Below are 16,399 nucleotides of genomic sequence, written 5' to 3'. Positions count from 1 at the left end.
GCAGAGAGATCGACCATTGACATGCTGTTCTCCCTTCGTCAGCTACAGGAAAAATGCCGCAAACAACAGAGGCCCCTCTACATTGCTTTCATTGATCTCACCAAACCGTTTGACCTCGTCAGCAGACATGGTCTCTTCAGACTACTAGAAAAGATCGGATGTTCACCAAAGCTACTAAGTATCATCACCTCAGTCCATGACAATATGAAAGGCACAATTCAGCATAGTGGCGCCTCCTCGGACTCCTTTCCTATCCTGAGTGGCGTGAAATAGGGCTGTGTTCTCGCACCCACACTGTTTGGGATCTTCTTCTCACTGCTGCTCTCACATGCGTTCAAGTCTTCAGAAGAAGGAATTTTCCTCCACACAAGTTCAGGGGGCAGGTTGTTCAACCTTGCCCATCTAAGAGCGAAGACCAAAGTACGGAAAGTCCTCATCAGGGAACTCCTCTTTGCTGACGATGCTGCTTTAACATCTCACACTGAAGAGTGTCTGCAGAGACTCATCGACAGGTTTGCGGCTGCCTGCAACGAATTTGGCCTCACCATCAGCCTCAAGAAAACGAACATCATGGGACAGGACGTCAGAAATGCTCCATCCATCAATATCGGCGAACACGCTCTGGAAGTGGTTCAAGAGTTCACCTACCTAGGCTCAACTATCACCAGTAACCTGTCTCTAGATGCAGAAATCAACAAGCGCATGGGAAAGGCTTCCACTGCTATGTCCAGACTGGCCAAGAGAGTGTGGGAAAATGGCGCACTGACACGGAACACAAAAGTCCGAGTGTATCAAGCCTGTGTCCTCAGTACCTTGCTCTATGGCAGCGAGGCCTGGACAACGTATGTCAGCCAAGATCGACGTCTCAATTCATTCCATCTTCGCTGCCTCCGGAGAATACTTGGCATCAGGTGGCAGGACCGTATCTCCAACATAGAAGTCCTCAAGGCGGCCAACATCCCCAGCTTATACACACTACTGAGTCAGCGGCGCTTGAGATGGCTTGGCCATGTGAGCCGCATGGATGATGGCAGGATCCCCAAGGACACATTGTACAGCGAGCTCGCCACTGGTATCAGACCCACTGGCCGTCCATGTCTCCGCTTTAAAGACGTCTGCAAACACGACATGAAGTCCCGTGACATTGATCACAAGTCGTGGGAGTCAGTTGCCACCGAACGCCAGAGCTGGCGGGCAGCCATAAAGGCGGGGCTAAAGTGTGGCGAGTCGAAGAGACTTAGCAGTTGGCAGGAAAAAAGACAGAAGCGCAAGGGGAGAGCCAACTGTGTAACAGCCCCGACAAACAAATTTTTCTGCAGCACCCGTGGAAGGGCCTGTCACTCTAGAATTGGCCTTTATAGCCACTCCAGGCGCTGCTCCACACACCACTGACCACCTCCAGGCGCTTACCCATTGTCTCTTGAGACAAGGAGGCCAAAGGAATATAAGAAAGTTCAAGCAATCTGGGAATTACATAATCCTTAAATATTTGGACATTAAATTCCCTGATGATAAGTTAAGGTGCAAGAGTTAGGGATTCATAAGGTGCCTTTTAATTAAGGCTGCTTTATGGATCTATGAGGGTTCCATAACCAGGGGCATAGATTCAGGGTCAGAGGTAGGAGGTTTAGAGGGGATTCAAAGGGATATTTTCTCACCCAGATGGTGATGGGGATCTGGAACACAGTGCCTGAAATGGTGGCAGAGGCAGAAATACTCATAACGTTTAAAAAGTACTTGGATATGCACTTGAAGTGCTGTAACCTACAAGGCTATGGACCAAGAGCTAGAAAGTGGGATTAGGCTGGATGGCTACTTGTCGTCCGGTGTGGAGACATTATACTGAATAGCCTCCTTCCGTGTTGTAAATTTCTATGATTCTATTAACAAATATAATGAATAGTTGAGGTCCTTATGAGACACCACTCGTCATTTCCTTCTAATTTGTGTACATACCCATTATCCCTATTCTCAACCTTCCACTTCCTAACCAGGTCAATAATTTGTCTTCAATTCCATTCCGCTAACATTTTGGGCCTGATTATAACTCACTCAAAACCATTTCATTTAAACAGAGTTAATATCAAGCCCTTTATGTGGAACCTCATCAAATATTTTCTGGAAGACCATATAAGCTACATCCATGGCCATTCCCCTGTCTTCTACTTTAGTTACTTCCTCAAAAAAAAATCAATTTGTTTTGTTGCACAAGACCTATCCTTTACAAACCCATGTTGGCTCTCTCTATTACAGATTCCAATAAATTCCCCATAGCAGATGTTGGACTAACAGGTCTATAATTCCCAGGTTTCTCTTCCTTACCTTTCTTAACTAATGGGGTTATATTGGCAATTTATGATCTAAAGTGACAATTCCTTAATTAAGAGTCCTCTTCGAAGATTATGCCTAAAGCAATTTACATCAGGTACAGTGGTTCTGTTATTGAACTAGCAATCCAGAGGCTTGGACTATAATCCAGAGATGTGACTTCAAATCCTGTTATGGCTGTTACTTAAATAAATCTGGAATAAAGGTTTAGCACCAGTAATGGTGGCCATGAACTATTGGATTGTTCGGAATCCTTTAAGGAAGGAAACCTACTGTCCTTAGCCAGTCTGGCCTATATGTGACTCTAGACCCACAATAATTTGGTTCATTCTTAACTGCCCTCTGAAATGGCTGAGTAAGCATTCAGTTGCATCAAACCACTACAATAAAGTATAAGAATAAAAGTGGACAAATATGACAAAGACACACACAGCCCAGTTGACCCTACAAAGTCCACTTCAGTAATATCTGGGCACTTGTGCCAAAATTGGGAGAGCTATCCCACAGACTAGTCAAGCATAACAGTCATACTCACAAATTTATACCTGTCAACTAGACACCTCCATCTCCAGACATGGATATGCCCTGTGGCCCACTGGCATCATGGGCAAGAAACCAATTACTGGCCTCTGTCAGCTGATGAATCAGAACTCTTCCATGTACATAGAATCGTTACAGCACAGAAAAAGGTCACTCAACCCATCATGTCTGTGCTGGCTCTCCTAAGGAGCATTTCACGTACTGCCACATCCCTCCTCTTCAGATATTTAGAAAATGTAGAAAAATTTACAGCATCGAAAGAGGCCACTTGACCCATTGTGTCTCTGCCTACCGAAAACGAACCACCCAGCCTAATCCCATTTTCCAGCACTTGGTCCATATCCCTAGAGGTTACAGGACTTCAGGTGCCTATCCAAACACCTTTTAAATGAGTTGACAGTTTCTGCCTCTATTACACTTTCAGACGGTGATTTCTAGACCCCCACCACCATCTGGGTGAAAAAATTCATCCACATCTCCCCTCTATTCCTCATCCCAATCACTTTAAATCTATGCGCCTTAGTCACTGACTTCTCTGCTAAAGTAAATAGGTCCTTCCCATCCACTCTATCCAGGTCATTCACAACCTTGTACACCTCAATTAAATCTCCCCTCAGCCTCCTCTGTTCCAAGGAAAACAACACCAGCCGATCCAATCTTTCCTCATAGCTGCAATTTTCCAGTCCTGGCAACATTCTCGTAAATCTCCTCTGTACCCTCTCTAGTGAAATTACATCCTTTCTGTAATGAGATGACCAGAACTGCACACAGAACTTAAGTTGTAGCCTAACTAGTGTTTTATATAGCTCCAGCATAACCTCCCTGCTCTTCTATTCTGTGCCTCAGCTAAGAAAGGAAAGTATTCCATATGCCTTCTTAACCACCTTATCGACCTGTCCTGCTACCTTCAGGGATCTGTGGACATGCACTCCAAGGTCCCTCACCTCTTCTACACCTCTCAGTATCCTCTCATTTATTGTGCATTCCTTTGCCTTGTTTGACCTCCCCAAATGCATCACCTCACACTTCTCCACTTCTCACACTTGACCACTTGGAAGAAGCATTGAGGTAGCAGTGGTTCCGGGTGCAGTCTTCAATGTCCAAAACCGGCTTGATAGCACCAATGCATCAATACTGACAGAGCTGGCCGAGACTGGACAGATATTGCTGCTAGTCTGGGTTTGTGGCTGGTGGTGAAAGAACCAACATGAGAGGTAAAGCCTACTTGGCCTCATCCTCACCTATCCCAGTTTCATCTGGCCATAACAGCATTAATGGGAGACAGTCTTGTCTTCATACTGAGAAAACCCTCCAGCATGGGACTTTCATCATGTCAAATTGGATAGATTCAGAGCAAATCTAAAAGCTCAAAACTGGGTATCCATGAGACACTGTGGACCATCATCAGCAGCAGAACTATATTTCACTAAAATCTGTAACGTCATGGCCCAGCATATCCCTCACTGGAAGTGACGGCGTCGGGATGGAAAGCGAAGCCATTGCTAGAGATGCTCTGGGTGTGAATGGTAATTATAAGTAAAGCTAAACAAGGGCAGCCCCACAAAGCTGGATAACTGTGGAAACGTGTTGGAGGCTGCAGAGTGGTAAAGAAGGACAAGAAGGGAGCGACCTGGACCATGTTCACACTCACAGAGAATTTCACGTCAAATTCTCAGTAGATGCTTAGTAAGTTATATAGTATTAATTCTGTGTAAAACTCTAATTGGTTATACATTATAGGACATCTTAGAGCCCAAGTCCTTTGCAGTCCATAGCTGGATTTTCCTTTTGGGATTGGGTCCCCGACATCGGCACCATTTCTGGGTCCTGACCACCCACCCCCCCACCCTCCTTAAAGGGGAAAGTAATCACATGATTTTCCCGGAGGTTGGCCCTAATTAGTTGGTGGGCTTGTTTGGCGGCCAATTGGGAGCAGTGGGCACAGGAAGGAGGTGGGAGACTGAACGTGTAGGCCCGATTTAAAGGGATTATAGCAGCCATTACTGTGGTAATGAGGTATCTTGTGCCGGAGAGTGGCAGGAGAAGGCCACCCAGCCAGACCAATTTAGGCCTGGTTGAAGTTGGCAGAGCAAATGAGCAGCCACAGTGTGGTGCGGAGGACTTGGGTGCAGTGCTTTAAGAGGTTGTTATGATCCCTTTAGGGACTGTTAACTTTTAGAAAGAGAAAGCCAAATTTCCACTTATTACTGAACAAATCATACCATAAGATTTCAGGTTTTAACCAAAAAACTTTATCAGAATTAAACAAAGCAAAACACTGCTAACTTAATCTTCTCTTCTTTTTTTTTTCTTCTTTGGCCTCCTTGTCTCGAGAGACAATGGGTAAGCGCCTGGAGGTGGTCAGTGGTTTGTGAAGCAGAACCTCAAAGGTAATAATCTCTGGATTATTACCTGAACCACGTGCAAATTGGCATAAGGCAAATAAGATTAGAGAAATAAATGTATGATTCAAAGACTGGTGTGGTAAATGTGGGTTCCAGTTTGTGGGGCACTGGCACCATTACTGTGGAAGGTGGGGGCTGTATCTTTGGGATGGTCTACACCTGAACTGTGCTGGGGCTGGTGTTCTAACGAGCTGTTGGGAGGGTTTGAAACTAAATAGTGGGGGCAAAGGATCAAATTTGGGAAGATATGGTAAATCAAAGAGTAGAGACAAGGCAAGAGAATAGGTATTAAGATGGGAAACAGGCCATGACAGGAAGGGATCCTCTTTCCTCTTTGGCCTCCTTATCTCGAGAGACAATGGGTAAGCGCCTGGAGGTGGTCAGTGGTGTGTGGAGCAGCGCCTGGAGTGGCTATAAAGGCCAATTCTAGAGTGACAGGCCCTTCCACAGGTGCTGCAGAAAAATTTGTTTGTCGGGGCTGTTACACAGTTGGCTCTCCCCTTGCGCTTCTGTCTTTTTTCCTGCCAACTGCTAAGTCTCTTCGACTCGCCACACTTTAGCCCCGCCTTTATGGTTGCCCGCCAGCTCTGGCGAACGCTGGCAACTGACTCCCACGACTTGTGATCAATGTCACAGGACTTGATGTCACGTTTGCAGACATCTTTAAAGCGGAGACATGGACAGCCGGTGGGTCTGATACCAGTGGCGAGCTCGCTGTACAATGTGTCTTTGGGGATCCTGCCATCTTCCATGCGGCTCACATGGCCAAGCCATCTCAAGCACCGCTGACTCAGTAGTGTATATAAGCTGGGGATGTTGGCCGCCTCGAGGACTTCTATGTTGGAGATACGGTCCTGCCACCTGATGCCAAGTATTCTCCGGAGGCAGCGAAGATGGAATGAATTGAGACGTCGCTCTTGGCTGATACTTAATACTACAATTTGAAAACACTTATATTTTAACAACAGAACATGAAGAAAAATACTTTAAATTCTAAATCTCAACAGAACGCTCCCATTTGACTGTTACTTCCACCCCAAGAGTTCCCTTATACTGTACAGATCTTGGTGGTATGTTCACTTCTCCTGGGACCAATTCAAAATGCACCACAGCTCTTAGGAATTCATTTTGATTCCTTAATTTCTCAGCTATCTTCTGAGGACTTCCCAGCTTAAGCACAGGCCTGCCTCAAACAGAAAGAACCCTGGTTCTTGATGGCCTCTTTGCTCCTAAACCCAGCTGCTTTCAAATTCAACTGCTTTTTCTGTGACCAAGAGCCTGGCTGAAGCCAACAGCTTTCCATGAGCCATCTGCTTGTCTGTCAGCAAGCAAACAGATCTCAACACCAACACCCTGTATCATCTATCCCCATAGTAATGTGATACATGTGGAATGTCCCAGATAGCAATTTAAACTAATTATTTGCAACTCCAAATCTTCTTTTTGTTCTGAGAAATCATATGAATAATTTAAACCCCTGATAGAGGCAGCTGCTGACATGCATCAAGAAGTTCAGAGAGGTTCCCATTGTTTAGGATCTTCACACTTCCCTATTATGACCTTACTAAATAAAGATAGGCCACCCTTTGATTTGTAACCACCCTAGGTTTGGTTGCCAGCTTCTCAAACCGGGTGTTTTCATTTGCCTTATTTTAAAAATAAATTCAATTCCCAAATTAAATGTTAACTCTAGAAAATTAATATAAAGCATGAACCAGGTCATCACAACAACATTCAATGACATTCATCACTCTGGCAAGGTAAGTGCAGCATGACACCCAGATGACAGGCCTCCAGCCACAAGCAAACACACCAGCTGAGCAACGTGAGGGCGCATAGTGCTCCTGAACATGGGAGAAATTGTGCCCAGGATAATTACTGACCCGTGAGCAAGGCTCAGATCCCTAAATGCAGCATCTAATTTAAATAAGCGGCTGGAATTGGTGAGAGAGGCCAGAATTGCCTTATCTCTCTCTCTTTTGACTTTTCAGAAGAGGGCACACAGGTGGAGGAATGCACCAGTTTACCATGTTCATTTGACATTGCGAGTGGCATCGCATGAGGAAGTGGACAATCGAGAAATAGGAATACCTGTAGGAGAGGGTGAAAAGGTATTGAATTCTGCAGATGAAGGGAATGGACTGCACTCCTCCCTGTCCAATAGCATGCCTAAACTTCAGTTGCATTGGGAAGCCTCAGCTCTGCAGGGGCATCTGCTGTCCAGAGGCGAGTTCTCATGCTCTCCTTCTTATGACTCCCACAGGGCCAGTCGTGGATGCGGAGCCTGCCAGTGACATCACTGGGTTCTCAGAGAAGATGGAAGCCACAGAGCCAGCACTGTCACATCATTTAAGCGCACTCTCCACCACAGCAGACAGACTCATATCGGTGGGTCCTCGAACACGACTAGAAAGGGTAGCACTGGGTAAAGAGCATATCATGGGTGAGCAGGAGCAGGTAAAAGCAGCAGTGGCAGCTGTGGGTAGTTCCCCTTGGAAGATGAAGGACAGACACAGCCATGCACAGCTGGGCAGAGATGCACAGCCTCAGGAGTCACAAGCAAAGCAGCTCGACTTTGACCAGCAGCATGCGATGTGTGTCTACATGTCAGAGTTCCCTGAGGTAGTGCAAAGTCATGGGCTGAGAATGGAGGAATCTGTTCAGTTCATGCACACTGCCATGGCTCAGGGCTTTGAATGCATGATCTCCTCCATTGATTCAGAGGCCAACCACGTAGAGAGCCATATGCAGCAGCTCTCTGAATGGATGCAGGAATAGCACACTGAAATGCACAGAACGCATGCTACATTCTGTAGCATTGACCGGCCAGTGACGCTGTTGGCGCGAAGATATGTGGAGCGGATGTCAGTTGCCCCCCAGCTGGTGGTCCCCTCTAACGATCCAGAGCACCAAAGGGCTGAGGCAATCACTGATAAGGATAAGGATCCCTTCTCTCTCAGGATGCCATCATCAGCTCTCTTGGCCCCTCTGACTGAGGGACCATCTATGCAGCAAGGCCCTGTGACAGAGGCTGCCCCTGCATTGACACCAGAGCAGCAGCCTGTGGAGTTGCCACCACTAGTACCTCCATGACAAAGACGACTACCATGGGCATCTCAGCTGCAAGCAGACACACGTGAGCAGGCTGCCTCCAGCTTTTCAGAAACCACAAGGAGAGAACCATGTCGAAGTGGCTGACAGCAAAGGCCACCATGTCATTCATTACACTGAGTAGTCCACTTGAGTGACTTGCATTTGTGCTTGGGTGAATTGTTAATTTTTAATTATATTGGAGATGTTGTGCCATGATCCCAGATGTGTGAGCTTCCATTCTTTAATGTAAAACTGCAAAAGCGGGAAGCTGTGGTGAAGGGAAGCAATGGTCTTTGAAGTGAGACCATTGGAGAGATGAGTACCATACATTGTCAGTAAGAATAGAAGTATTCAATGTTGTGTGTTTTGTGGATTTGTTCTCACAATCAGAGCAAAGTGAGTACCAGAGCATGCAGTCCTGCTGGATGGGTAGCGCTCAGGTGAAACGTGCCTGGATCAATTTTGCCCTAGAGTTCATGCCATCCTCTTGCGTGTTTTGACTCCTGAGAGGGTCCCATTCACTTCCCATTCAGCATGGGCACCTCTCTGTTTGGCATCTTCCTCCTCCTCCGATGAATTGTGTTGCTCTACCGTTTCATGCTTTTCAAGGTCTGCACCTCACTGGAGGGCCATGTTATGGAGAGCACAGAAGACCATAACAATGCACAAAACCCTTGTAGGAGTATACTGCAGGGCACCAGCCGACTGGTCCAGGCATCGGAACTGCATCTTCAGAAGCTTGATGGCCTGCTCGATGATGGTCCTGGTGAGCAGATGACTTCGGTTGTAGCACTTCTGTGCCTCCGTCTCGGGATCACGTAAAAGTGTGAGTAGCTATCTCTTCACGGGATATCCCTTGTCCCTAAGAAACCATCCACAGAGTCTCGGTGGTGACGTGAAGAGGAGCGGCATCCTCGAATGCCAGAGGATGAAGGAGTCATGGCAGTTGTCTGGATAACGATTGCACACATGCATAAAATATTTTATGTTGTTGCATACCAGCTCAATGTTTTGGGAGTGGAAGCCTTTCCTTTTGATGAATCTCACTGGCTGTTCACACAGCACTTTGATGACCACATGGATGATGCCCTGCACCTGCATGAGTCCAGTGAAAGAAGCAAATCCCACTGCCCTCTGTGCCTGTGAGGCCCCATCTCTTTGAAATTGCATGGACAGCCCTGTTTTTGAAAATAGGACATCAGTGGCCTGCAAGATGCAATCATGCGCTTGAGAGACCCATCAGTGTCCGCTGCTGATCCTTGGAAACAGACAAAAGTGAAGAAGTTCAAGGCCACAGTGACTTTAACAGTTACTGGCAGGGCAAGGCGACCAGTCCTGTGAAGTCGGAGGTCTTCCTCAACAAGGACACACACCATCTGCCGAGATAGGCAGAGTCTCCTGTGGTACCAGTTTGCTGAATTTCCAGGTAGCTTCTTCTTCGGCAGTACACTCAATACTGAGGCTATGGCTTTTGTTGCCTTCCTGCCCTTTTCATGCCGAGGGCTCTGCATCTGGTCCTGAGGATGCTAATCCTTATCACTACTCATTCCTATCTCCAAGTACCTTAATCGCATGTCCATCTGTTGGCTTGCTTGCAGTCAGCTGCACTCACAATGCTTTGTGTACCCTCTTATTATGGGCCCTCGATTTAGGGTCACAACCCCCTCAACTTACCAAGCATACACAGACTATGTGTTCTGTTAACTCTGCTTACCCGATGGCAACCGTGTGCCAATGGTTGGGTGCCCTCTCAGCCATGCACCCTTTTATAAGCCCATCTCATTAACTGGTGCCTCTCTGACTGCTGCATTGCCACCTCTTCTACATAACCTGTTCCAGATCCAGTGTGGATCCCGTATCTTCCCTTAAAAACTGCAGACTAGCCTTTAATGAGCTGGCAAACCCGTTGAAAGGTTTAACTGGTCAATGCTCAGAGTCAGGCAGGTTGCTGGGTCCCACCTTTCCCCCTCATCACAAAAATCGCTGACCATTAGAATGGCTTCAGGAAGCCGGCACGACAGTCAGAAAATTACGTGCCTAACCGCCTCAGTTCAGGCTCCCATTTGGCCACCAAAGTCCTGCCCATGTCATTCTAAATAGTACATGCAGCATCTTTTTACCTACTTTGGTCATTGACTTTTGTAATTTTACCTAAAACTTCAGATAGGAATATAAAAACAATTCCATACAATTAAAGTGGTTTCTTCCAACAGTTGATTTATTTTTAAACCTTTAACATTAAATCATAATGATCTATGAATAAAGCACCAACAAAAACACTTAATGGAAATTTCCTCATATTTTTCAATGCTTAGTATCATTAAAATTCAACAATGAAACAAATGCTCCACTCTTCAGTGGGTCAATTCTACTCAAAAGAACATAGGAAATACAACTTTTCATTCCATTAGTATGCCTAACCTCCTTTAACAAATGCACATCAGGAGTAGGGGACACTGACGATATTTCCATACCATGGTATACAGCTGATAAATCTAAACCTTTTGCTGTTCCTTATTTACAAGACAGTTTTATTGACTTCTTCGTTCAGCCAGCGCTATGAATAAATTATGTGGCAGTGACAAACAACTTACCGGTGTTGATGAATGAGGAGGGAAGAAACTGGTTCTATATGCAATTCATTTCATCTTACAATGGAAATTTTTATGGCAAGTTGGTCATAGTTTCTATAACCAAGAAGCTCCTTCAGTTACAACTGCAAGATCAGCAACCTTTGCAAGTTTTCCTTCTTAAAATAGATTTAATTAAACCTCCTCCTTGAGAACAAAATGCAAGTCACAAAATAGGTTATTTTCTGAAGATGCAGAAGTATATCTTTTCATCCTTTCTTGAATAAGAGTTGCTCAAGCTCTATGTTCCCATTTGTCTACAGAAGGGGCGTAAACACATGCAACATGGTTCCCTCAATATTTTCTTAAACCTAAGCAAGTGCATGTTTTAGTTCAAGGATGATGGATGAGTTCATATTTAAAACCTAGTAACAATTGTGAATGGAGAATCTCATCTATTTCATTGACTTCTATAGCTAATGCAAACAACTGGTGACCAATGGATGAGAGCCATCCAATGGCTAGAATTTACTTCAACTTTCAGAAGAAACTTGATCCCATTTCACAAGAATTTAAGGAGCTTGTGGAATTAATAGCAAGTTGGCAAGCTGGACTGAAATTGATTAAATGCATCTAATGAGCAGTGATCTCTGGAATTCTACAAGGGGTTCTTGCTGTGCACATTATTTATATATTATTTGAAGGTAGACATGTTTTTTCTGAGGATTCCAAGCTATAGGGCCCTTGATAAATACAGAAAAGAGAAACAACGTGGAACTGGATATTCATGTAGATATTCATATGCTGTTCCATGGGTCAATTGCTCAATTTGTCTCATTAAATGTAAGGTGATGAATATTGTATCAGGAAACATCAATGATGGGTACACAATAAATAGGTGCTACTAAACAACCAGTTAAAACTGGGAAAGAAAAGGATTTGAACATGAACATTGATCATTTTGCTAAAACAATTATTATAAACTTGCTTGATTACCAATGAGACCACATTTAGATTATATACAATTTTAGACAGCCTTTCTTCAAAAGGATTTCAACATTAGAGGTGGTTCAGAAAAAAGTGACAAGAATGATTCCAGGATTCCAAATTTTACATCACAAAGAATGGGTCAGTACGGTCAGCAAATTCAGCCTGCATCCCACAGCAAGATACATGCACCATTGTGTTAACTAGCACATGCATATTTTTAACTTTTGTCCATTGCATTTCCAAAGGGAGTATGTTTTCCTTGTGATGATAATCAAGTACTGTAGAAAGTTTTATTTTGAGTTAGATTGAAACCAAAACTGAAAACTGGGTCAATGAAAGCCGTAGGTAAATTAGATTGAGAAGAAAGGAAGGAAATTGCATTTATATATTTCTTCATCAAGTCCTCTGGTCATCTCAAAGTGCTTTGCGTCTAATGAATTACTTTGCTTTGTAATCAATCTGGCAGCCAGTTTGTGCACAAACGTGTCCCACAAACAGCAAATGAGATGAACTGCATTTTTGTGTTCAGGATCCAGGGAGGAAATTTGGCCAGGTCACTCTCAGACACTCTTTAATGTCCATCTGAAAAGGCAAATGGAGACGTAGCTTAATATTTCATGTAAAATTGAAAACTTACAAAGCAATTACACCCTCAGTACTGTACTGAAGTGGCAGCCTAGATTAGGAATGCAAGTTCTTAAATATGATAGTGGCTATAATATATAATATAATAGTTTCCAGCTGAATACAAAATAACCTACCAAAATCTTTTAATGTATACCAACACCAAATATACATTTTAGGAGTATGCCATTATCAACTATGGATGCATTTGTTTTCCTGGTTGGCTTAGACACAGTAGATATAAATTCTTATCTTATCTATATATAAAGTCTCCAAAAATGTGAGTGCTGGTAGATAAACCATATGAAAGAATTACTATATTTTGTGTTTCATAAATAGAGCTATTGAATACAAGAGTAAAGAACAAATAATAACTTTATATAAGAATTTGGTTAGGTGACAGTTGTAGTACTGGGTACAGTTTTGGATCCCACATAATAAAAAGGACATTAAAGCCATTAACAGCGTCTAATGCATACTGACCTGAAAGGGGAAAAGCTACAGACCTAAGTTTATTTTTACTCCACTATTTTTTTCTCGGTTTCTTTCATTTGTATACCATGGTTATGCTTTGCCAGCCGTGGCTCAGCTGGTAGCACTCTTGCCTCGAATTCCTAAGGTTCTGGGTTTAAGTCTAACTCCATTTATTTATTTAGAGATACTGCACTGAAACAGGCCCTTCGGCCCACCAAATCTGTGCCGACCATCAACCATCCTTTTATACTAACCCTACATTAATCCCATATTTCTACCACATCCGCACAATTCCCCTACCACCTACCTATACTAGGAGCAATTTATAATGGCCAATTTACCTATCAACCTGCAAGTCTTTGGCTGTGGGAGGAAACCGGAGCACCCGGCGAAAACCCACGCAGTCACAGGGAGAACTTGCAAACTCTGCACAGGCAGTACCCAGAATTGGGTCACTGGAGCTGTGAGGCTGCAGTGCTAACCACTGCGCCACTGTGCCACTCTAGGGCTTGAGCACAAAAATCAAGGCTGATGCTCAAGTGGTGCACTGTTGGAGATGCTGTCTTTCAGATGAGATGTTAAACCAAGGCTCCATGTGCCTGCTCTGGTGAATGTAAAAGATTCCATGGCACTATTTTGAAGAAGAGCAGGCGAGTTATCCCTGGTGTCCTGGTCAATACTCAACCTTCAATCAACATCACAAAAACAGATCTGGATTTTATTACATCGCTGTTTGTGGGAGTTTGCTGTGCGCAAGTCTTTCCTTTTTTATTCTTATTTTTACTTGAGCTTCTGAACATAATTTTCCAGCTTTAATGTTGCTTCTAAAGATGAGTGGCCTTGAGCTGCACCATCTCCACATCGAAGACCTGTGCAGGAATGCTTTATTTCCAATAACCTGCCCATTTATATTTTGTATTTTGCAATTTAGCCTGCATTCAATGCATGAGATGACAGGCTAGCTTATAAATTAAATGGTCAAACGTGAAATAGCTGATATTGCAGTTTTCGTAGCTTGTAATCATGCTACTCATTTTAGTTCCTAAAACTTTTCATTCATGCCAGTAACTCCTTTTTAAGAACTGATACCACCTCTCATATTAGTAGTGATCAGTGGTTGAAGTGGAATTTGTTAGTAAGTGGCTCTAAACCCTAACCTGTCCACATTCAGCAAACTTTGACCCTGCCCCCCAACTTCTAATACTGCATTTTATCTATCTTGTGCATACGTCCAATCTCTCTTTCCTGCATCTTTTCCCATCTTTCACACCATCCCAAGATATGTTGGTCACTTTTTTGCTTTCAACAATAACTTTGTCCACTTATCTCTTGCCCCATATTTATCCCTCCACATTTTAATTTCCCATTGTTCTCTCTAACCTGATATTTCCATCTAATTTTTCTTCCAAAGCTCTCTTCCTTTTTGCCACTTCCTCCCCACCTCTCCCTCTTTTTCCCTACTGGTTTATTCCCATTTCTTTCCTTTCTTATAATTCTCTTTAGTGTTGTTTCTTTTCTTTCCCTAGTTTACCTCCCACTTTATCAAATCAACATGCCTTTCTGTCTTGCTGAATCTTTTCTCTCCCACTCATTCGACACATCTTCAATTCTGTGTCTAACTTTTCATTTCCAAAGTTCTTATAAAGGGCCCTAAAGTTTAGGAGTCTCTCATTAACTATATCAGCTCAGACAACCAACTCTAGTTTGACTTTCTAACCCGACCTACTAACCAAACCTCATGTTGTTTGGCGCCTTTCAAATTACAGTCATGGATTATGAATGACTGCATCACTGTGTCAATTTCAGGAAGCAAGTACTTCCAGTGTGACTCCTTGCAAACTCATCACATTTGACAGTTTCCAATTGGCTTAATAAGTACTTGCTATTGGTGCTATGGAAGAATGGTAGGGGAAAGAATGAATCAGGACTCAGTACTGGGATCAAACAATTACCTGGATTCAAAAACTGAATGCAGAAGTTACAGAATGAGTTAGACAGATTATATCATTAGCAGATGAAATTGAACTATGACAAGTGTACAGTGCTGTCCATAGGAAGGAAAAATAGATGACATGCATGCACCACAAATGAAACAGCTAAAGATGAAACTGAAAGGTCCCGGGAGTCTTAGTAAGCAACAACTTGCATTTACATAGCACGTTTAATATAGACAAACACCTCAAGGCAATTAACAGAAGCATAACCAGACAAAAATAGACAGCGAGATATTAGGAGGGATGACTAAAAGCTTGGTTAAACGGATGGTTTTAAGGCCAGTCTTCAAGAAGAAGAGCAAGGTGGAGATGCAGAGGAATTTCAGAGCATGAGGCCTAGATGGTTGAAAGAACAGCCACCATAATAGGGGTTGGGGAGGCAGAAGATGTATAAAAGTCCAGAGTCAGAGGAACAGAGTATCCAGGGTGCAGTTGTAGGGCTCGAGGAGCTAACAGAAATAGGAAAGGGTGAGTCCATAAGAAGATCTAAAGAGAAGGATGAGAATTTGAAATAGGACGATTTGGGAGATCAGGAGCTAATGTAGATGAATAAGGATAGGTGGTAGGTGAGGAGGACCTGGTGTAGGATAGGATATGGGCTGCAGAGTTTTAGACGATCTGCAGTTTTCAGTGGGCACAGAATGAGAGGCAGGCCAGGAGAGCATTGGAATAGTAAAGTGTGGAGGTAAGGAGGCATTGGTAAGATTTTCAACAGCAAATGGGCTGAAACAGGCAGAGGCGAGTGATGTTATGATGATGCAGGTCGGCTGTCTTTGTGATGGAAAATATATGGAGTCAGAAGCCCAGCTTGGGATTAAATAGGACACCATACTAGTTCAGTCTCAGACCATGACTGGAGATGGAGATAGAATAGGAAGCCAGAGTGCAGAGTTTTCAACAGGAACTGAGAACAATGGAGTGTACTGGGTTCAGGGAAATGGGGTTTAGGGTGATGGTCAGTAGTTGAAAAAAGCCAGGCTTATATCTTTTCTCTTCAGAATGATCGGGAGTAGTGGGCAATTTTAGCAGAGAGAGAAATAGGCCCAATAGTACTTGATGTGAATGATGATGGACTGGAGAAACTTGGGCTTTTCAGTCCAGAAAGGTGGTGCCTAAGAGGTAGGGCAGAATTTTACAGACTCCCCAATGTCGGGAGCAGTGGGGGGGCCGGAAAATGCCTCCAGGAGAGGGCCGCCACATACCCTAATGCCAAGAAGGCCTGGCCCGATATTGCTAGCAGCGGCGAGGCCTCGTGGTGGCCGCTACCGCACCCCCCCACCACCGCTCGGTGGCGGGACCCCCATTAGCATATTTGAATAAATGTAAAATAATGAATTAACGATACTTATGTTCCTGCCATCTATCCTGGTCCGATCTTCCG

The 16,399-nt window shown here is 44.0% G+C and overlaps 1 protein-coding gene across 1 annotated transcript in view; it reads right to left on the bottom strand.

Moving 5' to 3' along the window:
- Positions 1 to 10,574: 10,574 nt before the first annotated feature.
- LOC137352430 (sterile alpha motif domain-containing protein 12-like) overlaps positions 10,575 to 16,399 on the bottom strand; it is a 68,773-nt gene continuing 62,948 nt past the window's right edge. Inside the window, exon 5 of the mRNA XM_068017848.1 lies at positions 10,575 to 12,508. Within this exon, the coding sequence (XP_067873949.1) occupies positions 12,498 to 12,508 (11 nt within the window). The 3' untranslated portion in view covers positions 10,575 to 12,497. The remainder of the gene's footprint in view (positions 12,509 to 16,399) is intronic.

This window comes from Heterodontus francisci, chromosome 3 (assembly GCF_036365525.1).
Source record: "Heterodontus francisci isolate sHetFra1 chromosome 3, sHetFra1.hap1, whole genome shotgun sequence".
Classification (NCBI taxonomy): Eukaryota; Metazoa; Chordata; class Chondrichthyes; order Heterodontiformes; family Heterodontidae; genus Heterodontus; species Heterodontus francisci.
The sequence above is the reverse complement of the archived record's forward strand: the minus strand, read 5'-3'. Positions and strand labels throughout refer to the sequence as shown.